The sequence below is a fragment of the Erpetoichthys calabaricus genome, chromosome 2 (genome assembly GCF_900747795.2).
Source record: "Erpetoichthys calabaricus chromosome 2, fErpCal1.3, whole genome shotgun sequence".
In the NCBI taxonomy this organism is placed as follows: domain Eukaryota; kingdom Metazoa; phylum Chordata; class Cladistia; order Polypteriformes; family Polypteridae; genus Erpetoichthys; species Erpetoichthys calabaricus.
In genome coordinates, this window is record NC_041395.2 from 75,938,645 (window position 1) to 75,956,875 (window position 18,231).

At 35.2% G+C, this 18,231-nt stretch overlaps 1 protein-coding gene across 6 annotated transcripts in view; it reads left to right on the forward strand.

Annotated features, from left to right (window-relative positions):
• Positions 1 to 18,231, forward strand: part of pogzb (pogo transposable element derived with ZNF domain b) — a 161,265-nt gene that overhangs the window by 88,702 nt on the left and 54,332 nt on the right. For all 6 annotated transcript variants that reach the window (XM_028793933.2, XM_028793935.2, XM_028793939.2 and 3 more), the window contains 7 exons: positions 328 to 689; positions 3,788 to 3,942; positions 4,372 to 4,472; positions 7,170 to 7,316; positions 8,856 to 8,990; positions 12,558 to 12,772; positions 15,314 to 15,454. In XM_028793933.2, coding sequence (XP_028649766.2) covers positions 328 to 689; positions 3,788 to 3,942; positions 4,372 to 4,472; positions 7,170 to 7,316; positions 8,856 to 8,990; positions 12,558 to 12,772; positions 15,314 to 15,454 — 1,256 coding nt within the window. The remainder of the gene's footprint in view (positions 1 to 327; positions 690 to 3,787; positions 3,943 to 4,371; positions 4,473 to 7,169; positions 7,317 to 8,855; positions 8,991 to 12,557; positions 12,773 to 15,313; positions 15,455 to 18,231) is intronic.

Genomic DNA, 18,231 nt, shown 5'->3' on the forward strand with positions numbered 1-18,231 from the left:
TGTGTGAAATGTATTTAGACTCTTTTGAATCACAAGAAAACCTTTATGAACTGTATTTAAGCATTCACCTTAGACATTAAAATAATTTATTTTTTTATGAATTGTTGATTTGTAGCTTTTAATTCATTATTCCCTCACAATGAATAGCATTTTAAAGTGAGCTTTGAGAGTAAGTTTGGGGAATGGTGTTATAAATTATAAAATACTTTGAATAAATACATTAAGAAAAAGCAATAAATAGAAAACTGTTAAAGTTTATTTAGTGCTTCATTCCCCTGCATTTTAACAGCTTTTGTAATATTGGTGATTCTGATTTGATTTGTACAGTTTTGTTGCCCTGAGCTGATTCAAGGTTTGAAAGCAGGAGAATCTCCTAGATCAACAGCTGTTGCTCCGACCAGCACAACAAGCCGAGGGCCAGTCCAGCAGCAAGCTCAGACTCCACCTCAGGCCTCACCAAAGTCAATGCCAGTGCTTAACACCTCATCTCCTGCACCTGTGCCCTCACCCATGCAGGGTGTAGATGCGGTTAGTGGGGGAACGGACTCCCAGGGCAAGTTGATCATGTTGGTAGATGACTTCTACTATGGCACTGACGAAGGAAAAATGTCCCATTCCTTTCGTGAAACTAAAGATCCTGTTACTTTTAAGTGCCTGCACTGTTCAAAGAAGCTGAAAAACAATATTAGGTATGGAGTTTGAGAATTTTTTTTTTTTTTGAAACCCCTGTTTAACACCTTTGTATCCTCCTTGAAGCCAACAGTTATTTTGTAGCCAGTCTAAATGAGTCTATGCATTCACATCTAAAACACTATTGTTTCTTTCAAAATTAGGGATGCTCTGATCAGGTTTTTTAATGGCATCAGGTTTTTTAATGGCTGGTACTGATCACAGATTTCATGTTTACTGAATTGGCTGATTGTGAGAACAATTCCGTTTTTTTTTTTTTTGATTGTTTTTTTTCATAGAAGCCTTATATTCTATATTAATCTGAAAGCTTTGGTATTTTTTATAATTAAACTGTAGACCACAGGCATTACCTATTCATTTTTTTATTAGCAGAATGAAGTTCTTTAGGCTTATTCTTCAGTGACTATAAAAATACTAAAATGAAATAATTCCTTTAAATACATATTTTTAACTAATAAAATATTTATAGAAAATATTTATTCATAATATATACCATTAAAGAAAATAAAATACTCATAATTACATGTTATCATATTGTTTAATTTCTTCTATAATTTATTTATCTAAAACGAAGCTTAATGTACCAATCTCAAATTTTTCTTTATGTCTTCTTTTTGTGATTTAAAATGTGCCCTGCTGTATTTTAAACACAAGCTTGTATGGTGAAGCGTGTCTGGAGTACGTAGCATGACAAAGCAGGTGCAGAAGGTTTGAACAGAATACTGTAGTGCAGCTTAGACCTTCCGACTGTATTTGTGTGGCAGGAAAGCCCTGGGAACCTGGAGAACCTAAAGGGGAAATTGGATAATTGCTTGTTATGTGTAATAGCGCAGCCATTTCAGCATTCCTCATTAAGGACCCACAGATTGTTAATGGCACCTATACTCATAGGGTAATGAAAAGGTCTGAGTAGGAAAGATTTAGAAACGGAACGAAAGAACTCTGAAGATAAAACCTAGGGAAAACGAGAGTGAGCATGATCAAGGCAGTCAGGATGCTCCAATGGGAGCTGTGCTCCAAGGGCAGATCATGTTGGGTGAGTTGCGAAGCAGGAGTGATTGTGGGCTCAAAGATCTATGGACTGTGAAGGATGATGGCAGGAAGGTCCCAGTGGGTACCAACCAAAAGGTGGCTGGAACAAGAAAGCTGGGTGGCTGACAGTTTTTGCATAGCTGAGCATGCCTGAGACAAGGGCGAGATAGCACACTGGGGAAGACCAAATTAATCTTTATTAGAACTATTTATATATTTGTCTTCACTGTTTTATGGATAATTTTTGTTTGTGCTTTCTTGGACATCAAGTGTTTAAAATTTATTCAGTACACAATTTTGCACTGACCATTGTTATTTGTGTTCTCATTGTTGTAGTCCATCTTGGGTTGTGACTATTGATGTCTCAGGATGACTGAATATGTTGGGCTGTGGATACCCTACATAGGCATTTTAAGTAGAAGGCAACAGAAAGACCTATTATGTGTCATTTAGTTACAGTTTGAGACAACCGGATCACAGCTTGTTTGGTGCTGTAGTCATTCTATCTGTCTGTATTGCTGCTATATTTTAGGGCTATACAAGTGTTATGAGTTTGGGGTTAGAAATAATTTTTTGTGTTCTAGTTGTTTAGAAAAGGTTTGCTTTTCAATGGATGCCGTGTTGCTTACCACTATTTAAAGGGAATGAAGCCTAATGGAAACTACATTCCCTTTGCATAACCTTGCTATGGAGCAAGACCAAATTAAATATGGTTTTCCTTCTGCTTTTTTGTACACAGCTAAAATTCTCCTTTAGTACATAAAAGTGCCAAAAGCCAGGAATATTAGTACTAAAATACAGTTATCTGTTATAGAATCTAGTTTATCCTTTTCTGAGTCATCAAAAGTCAAGCAAAATGACACCTTTTATTGGCAAACTAAAAAGATTACAATATGCAAGCTTTTGAGGCAACTCAAGATTGCCTGAAGAAGGGGCCTGAGTTGCCTCGAAAGCTTGCATATTGTAATCTTTTTAGTTAGCCTATAAAAGGTGTCATTTTGCTTGATGTTTCACTACATTCATAATGGCTAACATGGTACAACACCCTAATACTATTGAGTCATCAAAACAGACAACTAATAAGTAACTAATAAACTAAAAATGCCCATTTGGGTATAGTATTTCTTTAGGAGTCATCTGTGCAGTCTGGTATTTCAGAGCTTCTGTCATTTTAATTGTTTACCTGGGTCTCTGTAATTGCCTTCTTCAGAGTTCTGCTCTTTGCTGATTTTATATGATGTTTTCTTACTTGGTTCAGCATGTCTTTTAATCTGTTTTTTCCCACCCAAGCTTAACTGCATTTTTCTCATATTAAAACACATCTTTGTCCTTCTTTGTAATATCATTTTAATTGGAAATAAAAATGTTAAGCTTTTTTATTTTGCTTGTGCTTTCACCTGAGATTGTAGTGTTTTTTTTAGTCTGCAAGTGCTTGTTTATTCAAGCTGGACAAGGTATAAAAAAGAGCAATTCCCATGTAACACAGTCAAAACGGCCTTGTTGGGCATCAGTGCTCTAGGCTGTGTTTACCTTGATCTTCCTTTTCTTCTCAACAGGAATATAATCAATAATAGGCAGGGCAAGGCATGATCCACTAACTGAATTTGATGGTAAACTGGCAATGAGCTGTACCACTAGTCTAGTGCCTTATATTTTTCACATATTGGTGGACATTATTGCGGTGTCCTTTGGTAAATGACAGAGGTTTCAAAGAATGCATTTAGGTGAATCTCAGAATGTGGTAACCTAGTTGTACCTCTGTCAAGACTGGCAGCATGGTGGGATACTTCTTGAATTAAAAAAGCCTTCAAACAGTTTCAGTTTTCCAAATAATTGCTTAACTCTAGTGAACTCTGCTGATATTTTGTTGCTAACAGTTCTGAAAGAGTATAAAACAATTTGTGGATTCATTGTGCATATTGCTCATTGTACATTATATTCTGTACTGAGGAAATTTGTGTAATGTTTATTTATGTACATTTACTGTATATGTTATCATTGTTTTCTTTAACATACATGGCCTGTGGTTTTATTTTTTACTATGTTGTAACATGTTTGTTTGTAGGTTCATGAATCACATGAAGCACCACGTCGAACTGGATCAACAGAATGGGGAGGTTGATACTCACACAAGCTGCCAACATTGCTATCGCCAGTTCTCAACACCTTTCCAGCTACAGTGCCACTTAGAAAGTGTCCACAGTCATTATGAGTCCACAAGTATGCAAATTATAAACGGCACTATATTATTTAAAGTACTATACATTGTTGAAATAAAGCAGAATATGTTAGTCTAAGAGATTGTTGGTTTTTGAACACCTTTTTAATTATAATTTCTAATGTATAGAGTTCTGTGTAATTTTGTTAACACAGAATTTGATGTGAAAAAGATTATATTAATAAAACTTTAAAAATGTGAATGTTAATTTTATTGGGTATTTCCTGCATATGCATTTAATCATTTAATATTTCTGCCTTAGAAGTTTGTTTCTGTGTAGGTGTTTTAATTGAATGCTGTTTAAGAAGGAATCCTGTGGAACTGAGATTTTGAAAATTACAATTTTCATTATAAAATAGGATACTAGTAATGTATTATATATATTTTTGCTTTTTTATCTGAGAGTTTCTGGTATCTCTTCCACTTTACAGCCAAGTGCAAAATTTGTGAGTGGGCTTTTGAAAGCGAGCCAGTATTTTTGCAGCACATGAAAAATACACACAAGCCAGGAGAGATGCCATATGTCTGTCAGGTAATATATTGTGTGTGTGTTTGTGTATTTTTGCTATATCCTCTTGTATGGCAGCTTAGGTGCCAACAAAATAGCATTACCATACATGAGTGCATTGTGTCAGTTATTCATTGACAAGTATGCTTAAAGCTGTCAATGTACAGTCCATATAAATAGATATAAGTAAATATAAATGTTACCAAGTTTGTGGTATCTTAGTAACAATTTAAGAAATTGTTTAGGGCAATTCTACTTAATGCGATTTCCCACTACATGTAGTGCCTAGGAGCATATTCGTCACACAAGACAAGTTTTTAATGTAAAATGGAAGTAGTTGCATTAAATGTAGAGTGCTTTGTCAGTATTTGGAGACAGTTGAACTAATTTGCATTTATTTTTTGCACATTCGTGAAATATTTTATAATAGTCTGCCTTTAATAACCCCAGTTTGATTTTAAGAAATTTTTGCATTTTCAATATTCTTTTTGTGAGAATACTAGCTAAGTTCTCAACATTAGTGTTGGAAATACTGGACTTCAAGATGCAGACTATTGTGGATTTTTTTATTTCTTGAGGAAAAATGGGTGTTTGTATTTGGCAGATTTTTCTATATATATTCAAGCAAAATAGTCAGCATTAACTGTTAATTTAAAAAAGAATCTTTCCTTTTTAATTCTGCTTAGTGAAACTGTAAACACAGGTGGCTAAGATTGTAGAAAGTGTAGTTTTTTTTCAGCTCCTTTGTGCATGTTGCCATAACAGTCTGTCTAAATTACCATACTATTTTTGATTTGAGCTGCATTTTTGTTAATTTTAAAAGAAAAAGCATCTTGTTATATTCTTGGATATTACAGTATGTCTTTACGTTCCTTCATGTTTGTGACAGCTGGACAAAATGTATTTTTATGTATTTGATGTTTTAAAATTATATTGGCCTTCTCTTTAAGTTTGGATTAAGAGTGGTTTAAGTGATAAACTGTGCACTAATTAATTGATTTTGTTGTCCTATTCATTCCTTATTGTGTGATACATAGGATATTAGTTGTCTCTTCTAGTATTATCTTCTGGTACTTTCCACTTTCTTTTTTATTCCATGCATCATGGTTATTCATGAATCAAAAGCACACAAATTATAATTTTGTTAGAGCTTATTATAATGATATTACTTCTTACAATGATTCACTAATAATGGATCTCACAATATTCAGGATCCTCCCACAAATGATAAAAGTGTATTGAGCTGTTTCTGAATTGGCCATTATAACTGAGAATGGATATGTTCATGAATGAGCCTAGATACCAATTCAATAAGTAACTGGAGCTGTTATAAGTAGATGAAGACTTCTTCAAATTAATTTTCACATTACTAAAGGCTTTTGGCAACAATGATTCAACTCCAAAGATATCTGCCAGAGCTGTCCGAGGTAAAAATACTTAAAACAATACCAGAAGAGACAACTAATATCCTATGTATCACACAATAAGGAATGACTAGGACAACAAAATCAATTAATTAGTGCACAGTTTATCACTTAAACCACTCTTAATCCAAACTTAAAGAGAAGGCCAATATAATTTTAAAACATCAAATACATAAAAATACATTTTGTCCAGCTGTCACAAACATGAAGGAACTTTTGATTCATGAATAACCATGATGCATGGAATAAAAAAGAAAGTGGAAAGTTGTCTTGAAAGGGGATGGAGAAACATCCATGGGCTAACAATTTACATACAAAATGTTGTGAAAGTCAAGCAAAATGACACCTTTTATTGGCTAACTAAAAAGATTACAATATGCAAGTTTTCGAGGCAACTAAAGATTGCCTGAAGAAGGGGCCTGAGTTGCCTCGAAAGCTTGCATATTGTAATCTTTTTAGTTAGCTTATAAAAGGTGTCATTTTGCTTGACTTTTCACTACATTCATAATGGCTAACAAGGTACACACCCTAGTACTACATACAAAATGTAAAAATTGTTCTAGTTTTATATGAGCAATCTAAAGCAGGATTTAGTACACAGTTGTAGTCTCCAACTACTATAAGTGTTCTGATAGAAATGCTTAAGATTAAACTTATTATCTTCCCATTTAGTTGTATGAATATCTATCAGGATTTCTCTATTTTCACTTTTTTCTCCCACCACTATCACATAGCAGCCGGTCCAGAATTTTTCTTTTTTTTTTTTAATGTTATTATATTCCTGCTTCTTTTCCCCACCCCTCACCACTTCATTGTGTGTCTAGCGAAGGAACTGATTTGACTGTTTCTGTCTTTAGGAAACTGCAGGCACAGATCTTTCAGTTCCCTTGAACAAAATCTCCTCTAAGCCACTTCTTGTGTAATAGATGCCTCATAGAATTTTTACAAATTAATGCTGTGCTCTCTTAAATTATGAAAACAAGCAGCTGAGTCTCAATATTCATTGCCTTTTGAGTTATTAGTCATACCTTTAGCCTGCTTCTCCACCTTTTTTATTGTGGTTTGAATTATTCAGATAAGAACATGTACTATAGCTTCTTACATGCATCTTAATTGTTTGTTTTCAGATTTCCTAGGGCAGCATGAATGTTGGTATACCTTAAGTTCTGTTCAATTTTGACAGTCATTCAAAAAACTTCAGTAATGATCATTAAAATAGCCTTAGTAAAAATATTAACTAAAGTAATTTCTTTATATAAAATTCCAACTCCCTTTTTTTCCCTCTTCCTTTTGGTAGGTTTGTGAATTCCGTTCCTCCTACTACTCTGAAGTAGATACTCATTTCAGAACTAAGCATGAAGATACTAAGAATCTGTTGTGTCCATACTGCTTAAAGGTGTTTAAGAATGTAAATGCATTCCAGCAACATTTTATGAGGCACCAGGTAACTAAATTATGCATTTTTATGTTTTTGTTTAGATATGATTCTTAAAAAGCTAAGTACAATTGCAGCCCAAAATGTTCTGCAGTCCTTCAAAAAATCTGATGTTTGGTGTGATCTTAGTGTTGAATTTTCCCACCTTGTGTCTTTCTTCCAGCAGAAGGAACAAAGGTCTGAAAGCAGTGCTTATAGGAAATGGTCATTTAATTTAGAAAAACTTAGCAATTTTTAGTTTTAAGTAGATGTGTCATTGGCCGCACAATATAAGATAGAGTAGTATTTAAGACCAATCAGTGATAGGGATTGACAGTATTGTGTTGTGTTGTTACAAGCCTATAACATTAGAGTTACTGTTGTATTTCCTCCTCCCCTTAATCTCATTAGAGGTAAGATATTTGTGATGAGATTGGAGATTTCTTGCTGCTCTGTTTTCTCTTTAATTATGTCAGTTTGTGAATTCTGAATTGAACCCCAATTTTGAATTTAATTGTGTAGAAAGCATTCTCTATAGAAATATCTCTTTAACAGTGGTAACCTTTCCAATACACTATCTGTTGAAATGAATGTTTGTTACGTACCAAAATACCAAAAAATGCATTGCTCCGGTTTTCCAACAAATGTTGCAGTCTTTTACATCCATTTATTACTTCCATGGATTTCTTTTTAATTTTTGCAGAATCACTCTGCAAAGAGTTTGGGGTGCGTGTGTATGTGTATCATGCATATAGTGTGACGAGTGAACGCTATAGTCAACTGAAGCATCAATGGCTAACAAAAACAATCATTTTATTGTCCCAGGATACAAAAAGCAATAAATCATTGTATAACCTGTGAAAGAAAAGATGAGAAAAAATACTTCTCGCATGTTTAATCCTGCACCATGTTGGGGAGAGGCAGATGAAGAGCCCTTTCCTTATAATGTTAGGATCATTATAATGGTCATATGGGTCCAGGGTCCAGACCAGATGCAACATCAGCATGCCAGGCTCATTCATGAACTTATCTGTTCTCAGATGTAATGGCCAATTCAGAAACTGCTGAATACACATTATTGAAATGTGGGAGGAGCCTGCTATACCCAGACAGAACAAATTCAGTAAAGAGACACAAATTCTGAATAGACTCTGATGAGGTGGAGGATCATTCCCATATCTTCTGAGTTGCTAAGAAACAGTACTGGCCACTGTACAGGTACAAATCATTCATTTGAGGAGATATAATTGATTAGTGCCGCTGTCTAACAGCCTCAGGGTTCTGGATTCAGCTTAGGAAAATAAGAGTGATTGCTTTCATTCTAGTTATGACTGTGGCACTGAAAGAACGCTGCACTTTTCATTTTGACCCTGAACGGTATAAAATAAACATAACTAGCATCACATACAAGGATTATCAGGAAGTAATTTTCAGCATATTTTCAAAAAGGTCATAAAATAATGCTGACTTGTGACATGATGTGGGAACCCAGAAAATGGCCATTAAATCAACAGAGAGAGAAATAATCCTGTTATTTTTAACTAATGATCTAAATATATTCTTTTCCAGAAGAAAAGTATTTACCACTGTAATAAGTGCAGGCTGCAATTTCTGTTCACCAAGGACAAAATTGAACACAAACTACAACATCACAAGACTTTCCGCAAACCAAGACAACTAGAGGGGCTCAGGCCAGGAACAAAGGTACAAGTTTAATTTTTTGTTCATGCCAAGAATATTAATTTTAGTTGCTTTCATTACTCAGTTCCCTAAAGTCAAATGTTTTTGTTCCCATAAGTCATCGAGTTCCCTCACCTTGTTTACATCATTCTTTTGAGTTTTGATGGCATGGTAATGCAAGAATGAGCCTGTGTGTGAGGGGAAACTGCTGTTAGAGTTTTTCAAGAGTAAGTCAGAGTCTGCTGTAGAAGCTTTAAAGCTTTGTCACTGTCTTTCCCCACTCCATTGTGTTTCATGTTTTAACACAGTTATTATTGGTCCACAGGACAGAGAAAGAACAGTGTTTCTGAAGAACTTGTATAAACATTTTTAATGTTTATTAAAAGTAAAAGTTTAATCTGAGTACCCCAATTTCCATATTATCCTTACTTTTCTATGTTCACTATAAAAAAGTTTGGTATTAAATATTTTTACCAAATCACACTCTTGTTAATATGCATATAATTCACACTAGAATCCCTGAAGTATATGAAAAAATGCATAATCCCAGCCCTCTTTAAATTCCTTTGCACCTCTCCATCAGTGTCTTTTGTTTTGTAAATGTGTTGATCAGCACAAGTAGCAAGCAGCCTGCTATCCCATCCCCCGTCTTGATGGAGCTCATCTCAAGCAAAAAGTTTCCCCAGCTCAAGCCAAGGCTCTTTATCTGAGGTTGAGCTGACTGTAGTTGTATAGGGTAAATGATAACAGTATATCGTTATTTGGAATACATGCATTTCATGTGTGTTCCGTGTCTACAAAGATCTGGGTAAGTGTAAGATGAAAGGAAATGTGAGGCAATAAATGCTGAACACATACCTAAAGCAGAAAGTTTTTCCATGCAATACTAATAATGACGTGAAGTGTATAATGTGTAAAGACTTTAGTCCAAATATTAAATAAACGTGTGTTTTTATTCAAGAATATAACCAAAGGTAAAAAAGCATTTGATTTATATGCTGCTGTCAATGATTTACAAATCCAAGTACAAATATCAATCTACAAGGAGTTAATATGTATTCTTGAATGGTGCAGAAGTAAGAACCGCTGTTTTATAACCCAAACATCCCAGGTTTGAGACTGGGCACTCCACGTTTTGAGTAGTGAGCTGCTGTTATCATTATTACTTTAATATAATAACAACATACATTTGATTTGAGTCTGTAACACCCGATGTAAATTTTGACTACTTGTAAAAGTTGCTGCTTGTTTTTTTATTATTCAGTTTTATTCTCTCAGTGACGTTCACTTGGTACAGTGAACTTGCTTCTCCCTCTCTGAATTGATGGCATTTATCTCCATTCTATTCACAAGAGCAGCGATGACCACAGTGGGTGCTGTGGCTGGTACCAGCTCAGAACTATTTATTGTACCAGGAATCAAAGATATGTCCCGTGACTGCTATCAGACTGGACAAAGGCAGGACCGTAACTACAGACATCTTTTTCACAGTGCTTTCGCTGACTAATAGACTTGTTGCAACGCAATTCTGCTTGCAACTATAAAATAAAATGAGACCTCTACCTACAGCTATAGTCACTTTACCATGTGAGCAATTAATCACGCTAGTGTTTAGATCTGGCAGTGTCATGCTGATAGTGTATGTGCCCAAAAAGAAGCCTTTGATTTCAATCTGTAACAACCGGTGTAAAGTTTTGCTAACTGTAAAAGACATTGTTGAAGGAATATAAGCAGACACACAAACACTGGTGAATTTTGCCTTCTGGATATCTTGTTGTCACTTGTATTTTTGTTATTCAGTTTTATTCTTAAATAAAAGCACACTTGTTTCATTATATCTTTGTGAAAGTGTCTGTTTTATATTCCAGTAACCACTTGAATGAGATCAAATCTGTCTCTGCCTCTCTTGCGCGCGCCCACACACACACACACACACACATTCATATATGAAAAAGTCACTATTTGAAAACGCTATGCCATGAAGTATAGGCAAGATCGAAAAAAAAACCTTCAAATAACACCTCATGTTCAAATGACATAGCATTTTCAAATAGTGATGTTTTCATGTATGAAGGTGTGTGTCTCAAACCTGGGACCCTTGGGTTATAAAGCAGCGGTTCTTGCCTCAGCACCATTCAAGAATACATATCAACTCCCTGTCAATTGATATTTGAGCTTGGATTTGCAAATCATTGACAGCAGCATATAAATCAAATGCTTTTTTTTACCTTTGGTTATATTCTTGAATAAAAGCACACATTTATTTAATATTTGGACTAAAGTCTTTACACATTATACACTTCACGTCATTATTAGTATAACATGGAAAACTTTTCTGCTTTAGTTATGTGTTCAGCATTTCTTACCTTGCATTTCCTTTCATCCTACACTTACCTAGATATTTGTAGACACAGAACACACATAAAATGCATGTATTCCAAATAACGATACACTGTATTATTTACCCTATACAACTACAGGCAGCTTACACGCAGATAAGGAGCCTTGGCTTGAGCTGGGGGAACTTTTTGCCCAAGTTGAGCGCCGTCAAGGCGGGGGATGGGATAGCTGGCTGCTTGTGCTGATTGACACATTTACAAAACAAAAGACACTAATTGAGAGGTGCAAAGGAATTGAAGGTGGGCTGGGATTACGAGGTTTTTCGTAGGCTGCAGGGATTCTAGTGTTAATACAGTAAATATGGTATGAGCAATTTTATTTAAATATTACCACAAATTTCCAAGAAACAAATGTATATATTAGGTACATAGTGTTGATATTATTTAGATATTTATTTAGGAGAGTTTTAATACAATTCAGTTTTTTCAAGTGGGGTACTAAATTTCTTAAACTACAGTACAAAAAGAGTAGGGTTAGGTTGGGCACTTCTTTTGTCCCCTCTAAAGGGAAGCAGCTGTTGTCCATTGTGACTGAGAATTAATTGAATTGAATGGATGGAGAGCAATCTTGCAAACTGAGCTCAGCTACAAAGTTTACTGAAGTTGGGCCTAAAAGTTAAGCACACGTTTAGTATGCAACTGCTTAGTAATTGTGGGTTAGTGTGATGTTTTCAGTTTATTAAGATTGATCCCAATGTAATTTTGTTATATCTCAGCCAGGGTTTCTCCCATGGCTTGGGTTCAGAGTCTTGTTTTCTGTCTGTTTTGTTCAATTTGGCATCATTAAGGTATGTTAATGTTACTTTTGCTTATTGTCTGCTTTGTTTTCAGTACCTGTGCTATGTTACATGTGTTTTGTGGGTGGTCCCTGAACAGGCAGGGTCACCTGCTAATCACTGCCAGGAACTGTCCTCTGCCCAAAATATCCAATGAGTTCCACAGCTCATTTCCCTCCTATTTAGTATGCTAACTTTTGTTGAAAAAAAAAAAAAAAAAGACCCCAAGTATTTGCATTATATGTTGAATATATTAGTGTTTCTTTTCTTACAAAGTAAGACTGTTCTGTATGGAAGTCATTGTGTTCGACTTATGTGGATAGATAATGTTAAGGTATTTTAAATATTAAATGTGAGTATAAATAAACTCATGGATATAGATGCTGAATAATTATGAAGGTTATGCTTTGTTTCAGGTCACAATTCGAGCTTATGCTGTACCAAATAAAGCCATCACACTTCCCAGCAACCCACCACCTATTCCTCTGCCACCACAGACAACAGAGATTGAAAACCGACCTCCAAAACCAACCGAGCCTGTTGCAACCCAAGCTGTTCAGCAGAAACCCATCAATAAAAAGAGATCTGTTAGCAAAATGTTTGAACTTCTAGCTAAGTTTCAAGAGAAGAGGTAAATATAGAAATGTGTATTGTGTCTATTGCATTACATTGTAACTTAGTATAGTGGATCGAGACTTACTTTTTTTAAATGAGTTCAACAAGAACATGGGGACACAGTTGCAAAGTTGGTAAGGATAAATTTCACACAAACATGAGGAGGTTTTTCTTCACATAGACAGCCATATACACATGGAATAAGTTACCAAGTTGCATGGTAGACAAGTAGGGACATTCAGAACTTAACTTGATGTTATTTTATAAGAATTTAGTGCATAGGACTGACAAGCTTTGTTGTATTGAATGGTCTGTACTTGTCTAGGTTGTTCTAATGAACTTGCATCTTCATGGTAATGTGTTTAAATCTATAGCATACAGGTGTTTCAACATGTGATCCAGACAGTCACATTTCCCGATAGGAAAATTTTACCACCAAAAAGTTGATCTTTGATGTCTCATGAGACTTCACGGAGATTCTCATTTCCATTTCACTTAAGAATCAACTTTGTCACAGATCTTTCTTCTATAATTCCTTAGGAGGAACAGCTTGAGACAAAATGGAGACATGAGATACAGCTGAGGTACATGGAGTCAAAATTGAAAATTTGGTTTGAAAAGCATGTTATATTTTGTGAGATCTCTTTCTAATCTTTTTTTTTTTTTCAATCTTTTTCAAGACGTCACATTTGTAATTGGACTGACTCCTTTATCCAAGTTGTCTTACAACATTTGAGATAGTCAGATATTTTCTTTTGTTTTTCCAATTGGACCACAGTCAAATGAAGTGACTTGCCTATGGTCACACAGTGGTGTCAGTGGTGTGATCTGAACCCACAACCTCAGGGTTTGAAATTCAAAATCTTAGCCACAGTCCTAAATTGTCTGCCTTTTCTTCCAGAATGAGTTTGACCCAATTGGGGAACAGCAATGTAAATTAGAGCAACTAATAGAATTATTCAGAAGCAAGGACTACAGTTTGCTAATCAGAGTAAAGTGTTTTATTAACACAAACAACTGTCCATACCTTTCACCATATATTACTGAGCATACAATTCAAATAGTTTCAAACTAGAAAAATTTCAAGATGCTACTTGGAAGATATGAGCCCATTGTGTGACTTTGCCGAGACCGCCGGTGAAATTCAAGAGGAGACACTTGTGAGAATACTGGGGTAAAGTATTCAGGAGAAAAATCAGAGAAGCAGGAGACAAAGAAAATGTCTCAATTTTATTTCTTTTTGATTTCAATGTTGCCAAGGAGAAACCAAGAAGATATTAAGGAGGTCTGTGTTTTAATTTCTCATTTATATGGGTCTGTCATGCAGGTGTTGTTTCACATCTTCAAAGTCTCAGTATCCTTACATATGAACACCCGTAAGAGAAGTAGGTTGTGCTGTGGCACCTTATGCTTTAGGTCCCTATAAGGTGGCCTGCTAAATGCAAGGTCGGTTTGTATTCCAAACAAACATAATTACAGCCGAGTCTAACCTTAAAAAAGATTTTATGAATTTAGTAATTGTGTTCAAAAAAAAAAAAAAAAAGGTATAGGGCCTTTGGAAGATACAAGTACTTATAAGTATTCAAACTCTTCTGATGTGTAGTATGAAATTAATTTAACAGATTAAGTATGGATTGTAGTAATGAGAGCACTGTATCATCAGATTTTTAAAAAAAACCTATCTCTTATTATGTCTTTTATATTTAATTGCATTTAAACATAAATAGAGTTTCAGTAACATTCACAAAAAAACATTGGAGGTAATTGACATCCTATGTAGTTTCATGTTCCAATCTAAAATAGACTTTATAATTCATACAAGCCAAAGGTTCTAGATTAGAGTAGAATAATTTAATCCACGTAGATAGTAGAATCTGTAGAGACTCTGATACTGCAGGAAAATATATTATATCAAATAGTAATCCAGAATTTGAATATTTTCTCTACTCTTTTCATCAGGACTTGATATATTTAGAAGAAACACTGGTCTGTTGAACACACACTACAGTGTGTCTTTTATCTTCCCTGGGATAAAACCATGATTGGCACCTGAAATTTTTAGTAGAATGCTGTGTTCTGTACCTTCCATGAAAGATTTAAAACTTTTTAAAGTGTTCTGCTGGCTACCTGTTTGGGCCTTTGGCTTTCTCACACTGTAGTGAGATTTAAAGTTATATATTGAATTATGATGGATGGTGTTATGAAATATCTTTGAAAGTTCAGGTAGCAAAGTTAAGCTGCACTCAAAACTATTCACTTGAAATTTTCCACCAACAGGCATTTATTTTCTCTATTTGCTTATACCATGTTAATGCAGCATTTGTTTCCCCAGTTTCTGATACAGTTCTTCCTCCATCATTCTTGTTTCTTCCAGTTCAGACACACACTTGATGAAGAGCTGAAATTTTGTTTCTGACATTTTTTTTTTCAGCAAGCATTAAATATTCATTTGTTATTCCATTTATATATAATATGTAGTAAGCATATACAGTGGATTTTTTTCTGTTTACACTCCTGCTTACTGAGTCTTTTTGCAATGTTGTTTTGTTTTCTGCAGGATTACCCTTGGCAAACAAACTTGTTTAGAGTGCAGCTTTGATGTTCCTGACTTTCCAAACCACTACCCAACATTTGTTCATTGCTCTCTGTGTCGCTACAGCACCTGTTGCTCCAGGGCTTATGCCAATCATATGATCAAGTGAGTCACAGCAGCATGTAAAACGTTCAGCCTCCTTTTTTGAGGTAACAATGTATGATTTTATAACAGGGATAAACTTAAAGTAACCCAAAATGTCTTGACGATATGCATTGGTGTTTCCTGAAAAACACTTTATTTAACTAAGGGTTGTTCATGAATGTAAAACAATGTTGCCATTTGTAACATTGAAGACGCTGCCATCTTCAGCTCTTATACCACACACGCTGTTTCAGCTTTTTAATGGATTCAGTCATGTGGCAGAACTTTAGTGCTTAAAAGAAACATGACCGTTTATTACATGAATTCATTTACAAATATGTAAATAAAAGTACAGCTTGAAGACAATTGAATGTGATATTAAAGTGGTGTATATTTCTAAGGGACTCATAACTTATAGAACTATTAATGTGAAGAAATGATTTGCAATTTTGAGTAATGGGAGGGAAAAAAATTTTGGTGCATTTTTATAGCAAAGCATAACTTTGTTCTTTCATTCAGTATTTTAAAATCATTATATTTTATGTTTGATACCTTTTTAAAACAAAAGTTCAGAATTAATTGAAGACTTAGGCGTTGAATTCTTAATAAAGTTTGGATTATTATCTAGATGTCAAAAATATGTACAGTAAAATTCAGCATAGAGACTTCAATATTTGCTAGTTAATGTTCTTTCTCTTTTTTTGTTTGATATATAATTGTTGAGTATGTAAATACACTTTGCAATATTCTTCTGGACTTGGTAAACAATGGATTTTGCTGTAATGCTGCTTTTACTTTTATACTGGGTAATGTTCCTAAAAGTATGTAGTGCATTGTCTTCTTTTTTGATTTGTAACAGTAACAAAAAACAAGGAATACCCAATGAAATAAACAAAATGAAGCAATGTTAATTAAAGATGGTACTGCTTTTTGGAAAAAGAAGTAATTTTAATTGAACATTAATAGTAACTTCCATCTGGTCTGCAAAGTACTTTAGTGGGCTTGTGTTTAGGCATCTTGTTGTCTTAAATGTTTTTGAATAGGTTAGTTTGTTTTTTATTTTTTGTTCTATCATAATAATAATAATAATAATAATACATTTTATTTATATAGTGCCTTTCCCATGCTCAAGGCACTTACAGAATATAATAAAGAACGGCAGAATATACAGTATATAGCATTGTACAAACCAGATAAATAAATAAAGAAGATTAAGACAGTAAATTCTGAAAAAAACAGACAACATAATTGATGGTCTCGCACACACATACAGGTTACATTGGCATCTTGACAGAGAAGTAAACTGAGAGAAAGGTAATAAAGTCAAGTAGAGCTAAAAGCCTTCCTGAACAGATGAGTTTTGAGTTGTTTTTTAAAAGAATTCATGGAGTCAGCTGACCTGATTAATTTTGGTAGGTCATTCCAGAGTCTGGGCGCTATACAGCTGAAGGCCCTGTCACCCATAGAGTGTAGATTAGTGAGGGGCACAACAAGATTACCAGAATCAGAGGACCTTAGTGGGCGGGCAGGCACATAGTGATGGAGGAGGTCACTGATGTAGTTTGGCGAGAGGTTATTTAAAGCTTTGTAGGTTATTAGTAGGATTTTATATTCGATTCTGTAGGACACAGGGAGCCAGTGAAGACGGAGCAGGATGGGTGTGATGTGCTCGCTGCTGTTGGTTCGAGTAAGGACTCTTGCAGCTGAGTTTTGAATAAGCTGGAGCTGTGATATAAGATTAGAAGGGGCACCTGCCAGTAGGGAATTACAATAATCGATGTGGGATGTGATAAAAGCATGGACAAGTTTCTCAGCATTAGAGAGGAGAGGAAGGAGCGAACACGGGATATGTTACGGAGGTGAAAGTAAGAAAGTTTCTTAATGTGATTTATGTGGGTGGAATAAGTGAGGGAGGAATCAAAAATGACACCAAGATTTTTTACAGTGGAGGCAGGTCTGATGAGATCACTGCCAAGATGGACTGGGAAGGAGCTCATTTTATTAAGTTGCATTTTAGTCCCAATTTGCAGGAGTTCAGTTTTATTGCAATTTATTTTTAAAGAGTTCTGCTCCATCCAGGTTTTAATTTCACTAAGGCAGGTTGTGAGCTGAGAAAGCTCTGATGAAGTTCCACTTTTAACATTGAAGTAGAGCTGGGTATCATCTGCATAAAAATGATAACCCAATCCATAACTACGGATAATATGGCCAAGGGGAAGCATATAAATACAGAAAAGCAGAGGACCAAGGACAGAGCCCTGAGGGACTCCTTGTGTTACTGGCACGGAGTTGGATCTGCTGTTGCCAAGACTAACAAACTCTTGCCTATCAGTCAGATAGGACTTGAACCACTGGAGGGCGGTGCCAGAGATACCCAGCATGTTCTCCATTCTGGACAGTAGGATGTCATGTCTGACTGTGTCAAATGCTGCACTAACAGAATTAATATGCTAGTTTGTCCAGAGTCTGCTGCCATAAGCAAATCATTGGTTACCCGTAGCAGAGCAGTTTCACAGCTGTGCCGCGCCCTGAATCCAGACTGAAAGGGTTCCATCAAATTATTAGAGGTTAGGTAATTGGTGAGTTGGGAAGCTACAACACGCTCAAGAACTTTTGACAGGAAAGGTAAGTGGGAAATAGGCCGGAAATTGTTAAGATTGTCAGCTTCAAGGCCAGACTTTTTTAACATTGGGGTTACAGAAGCATAGGCTCCCGCTTCCTCTTTCTTTTTAATAAGGTTTTGACAGTATGTTGACTTGTTACAAGTGAGGCTACATGCTGTAATTCTTAATAAGGCA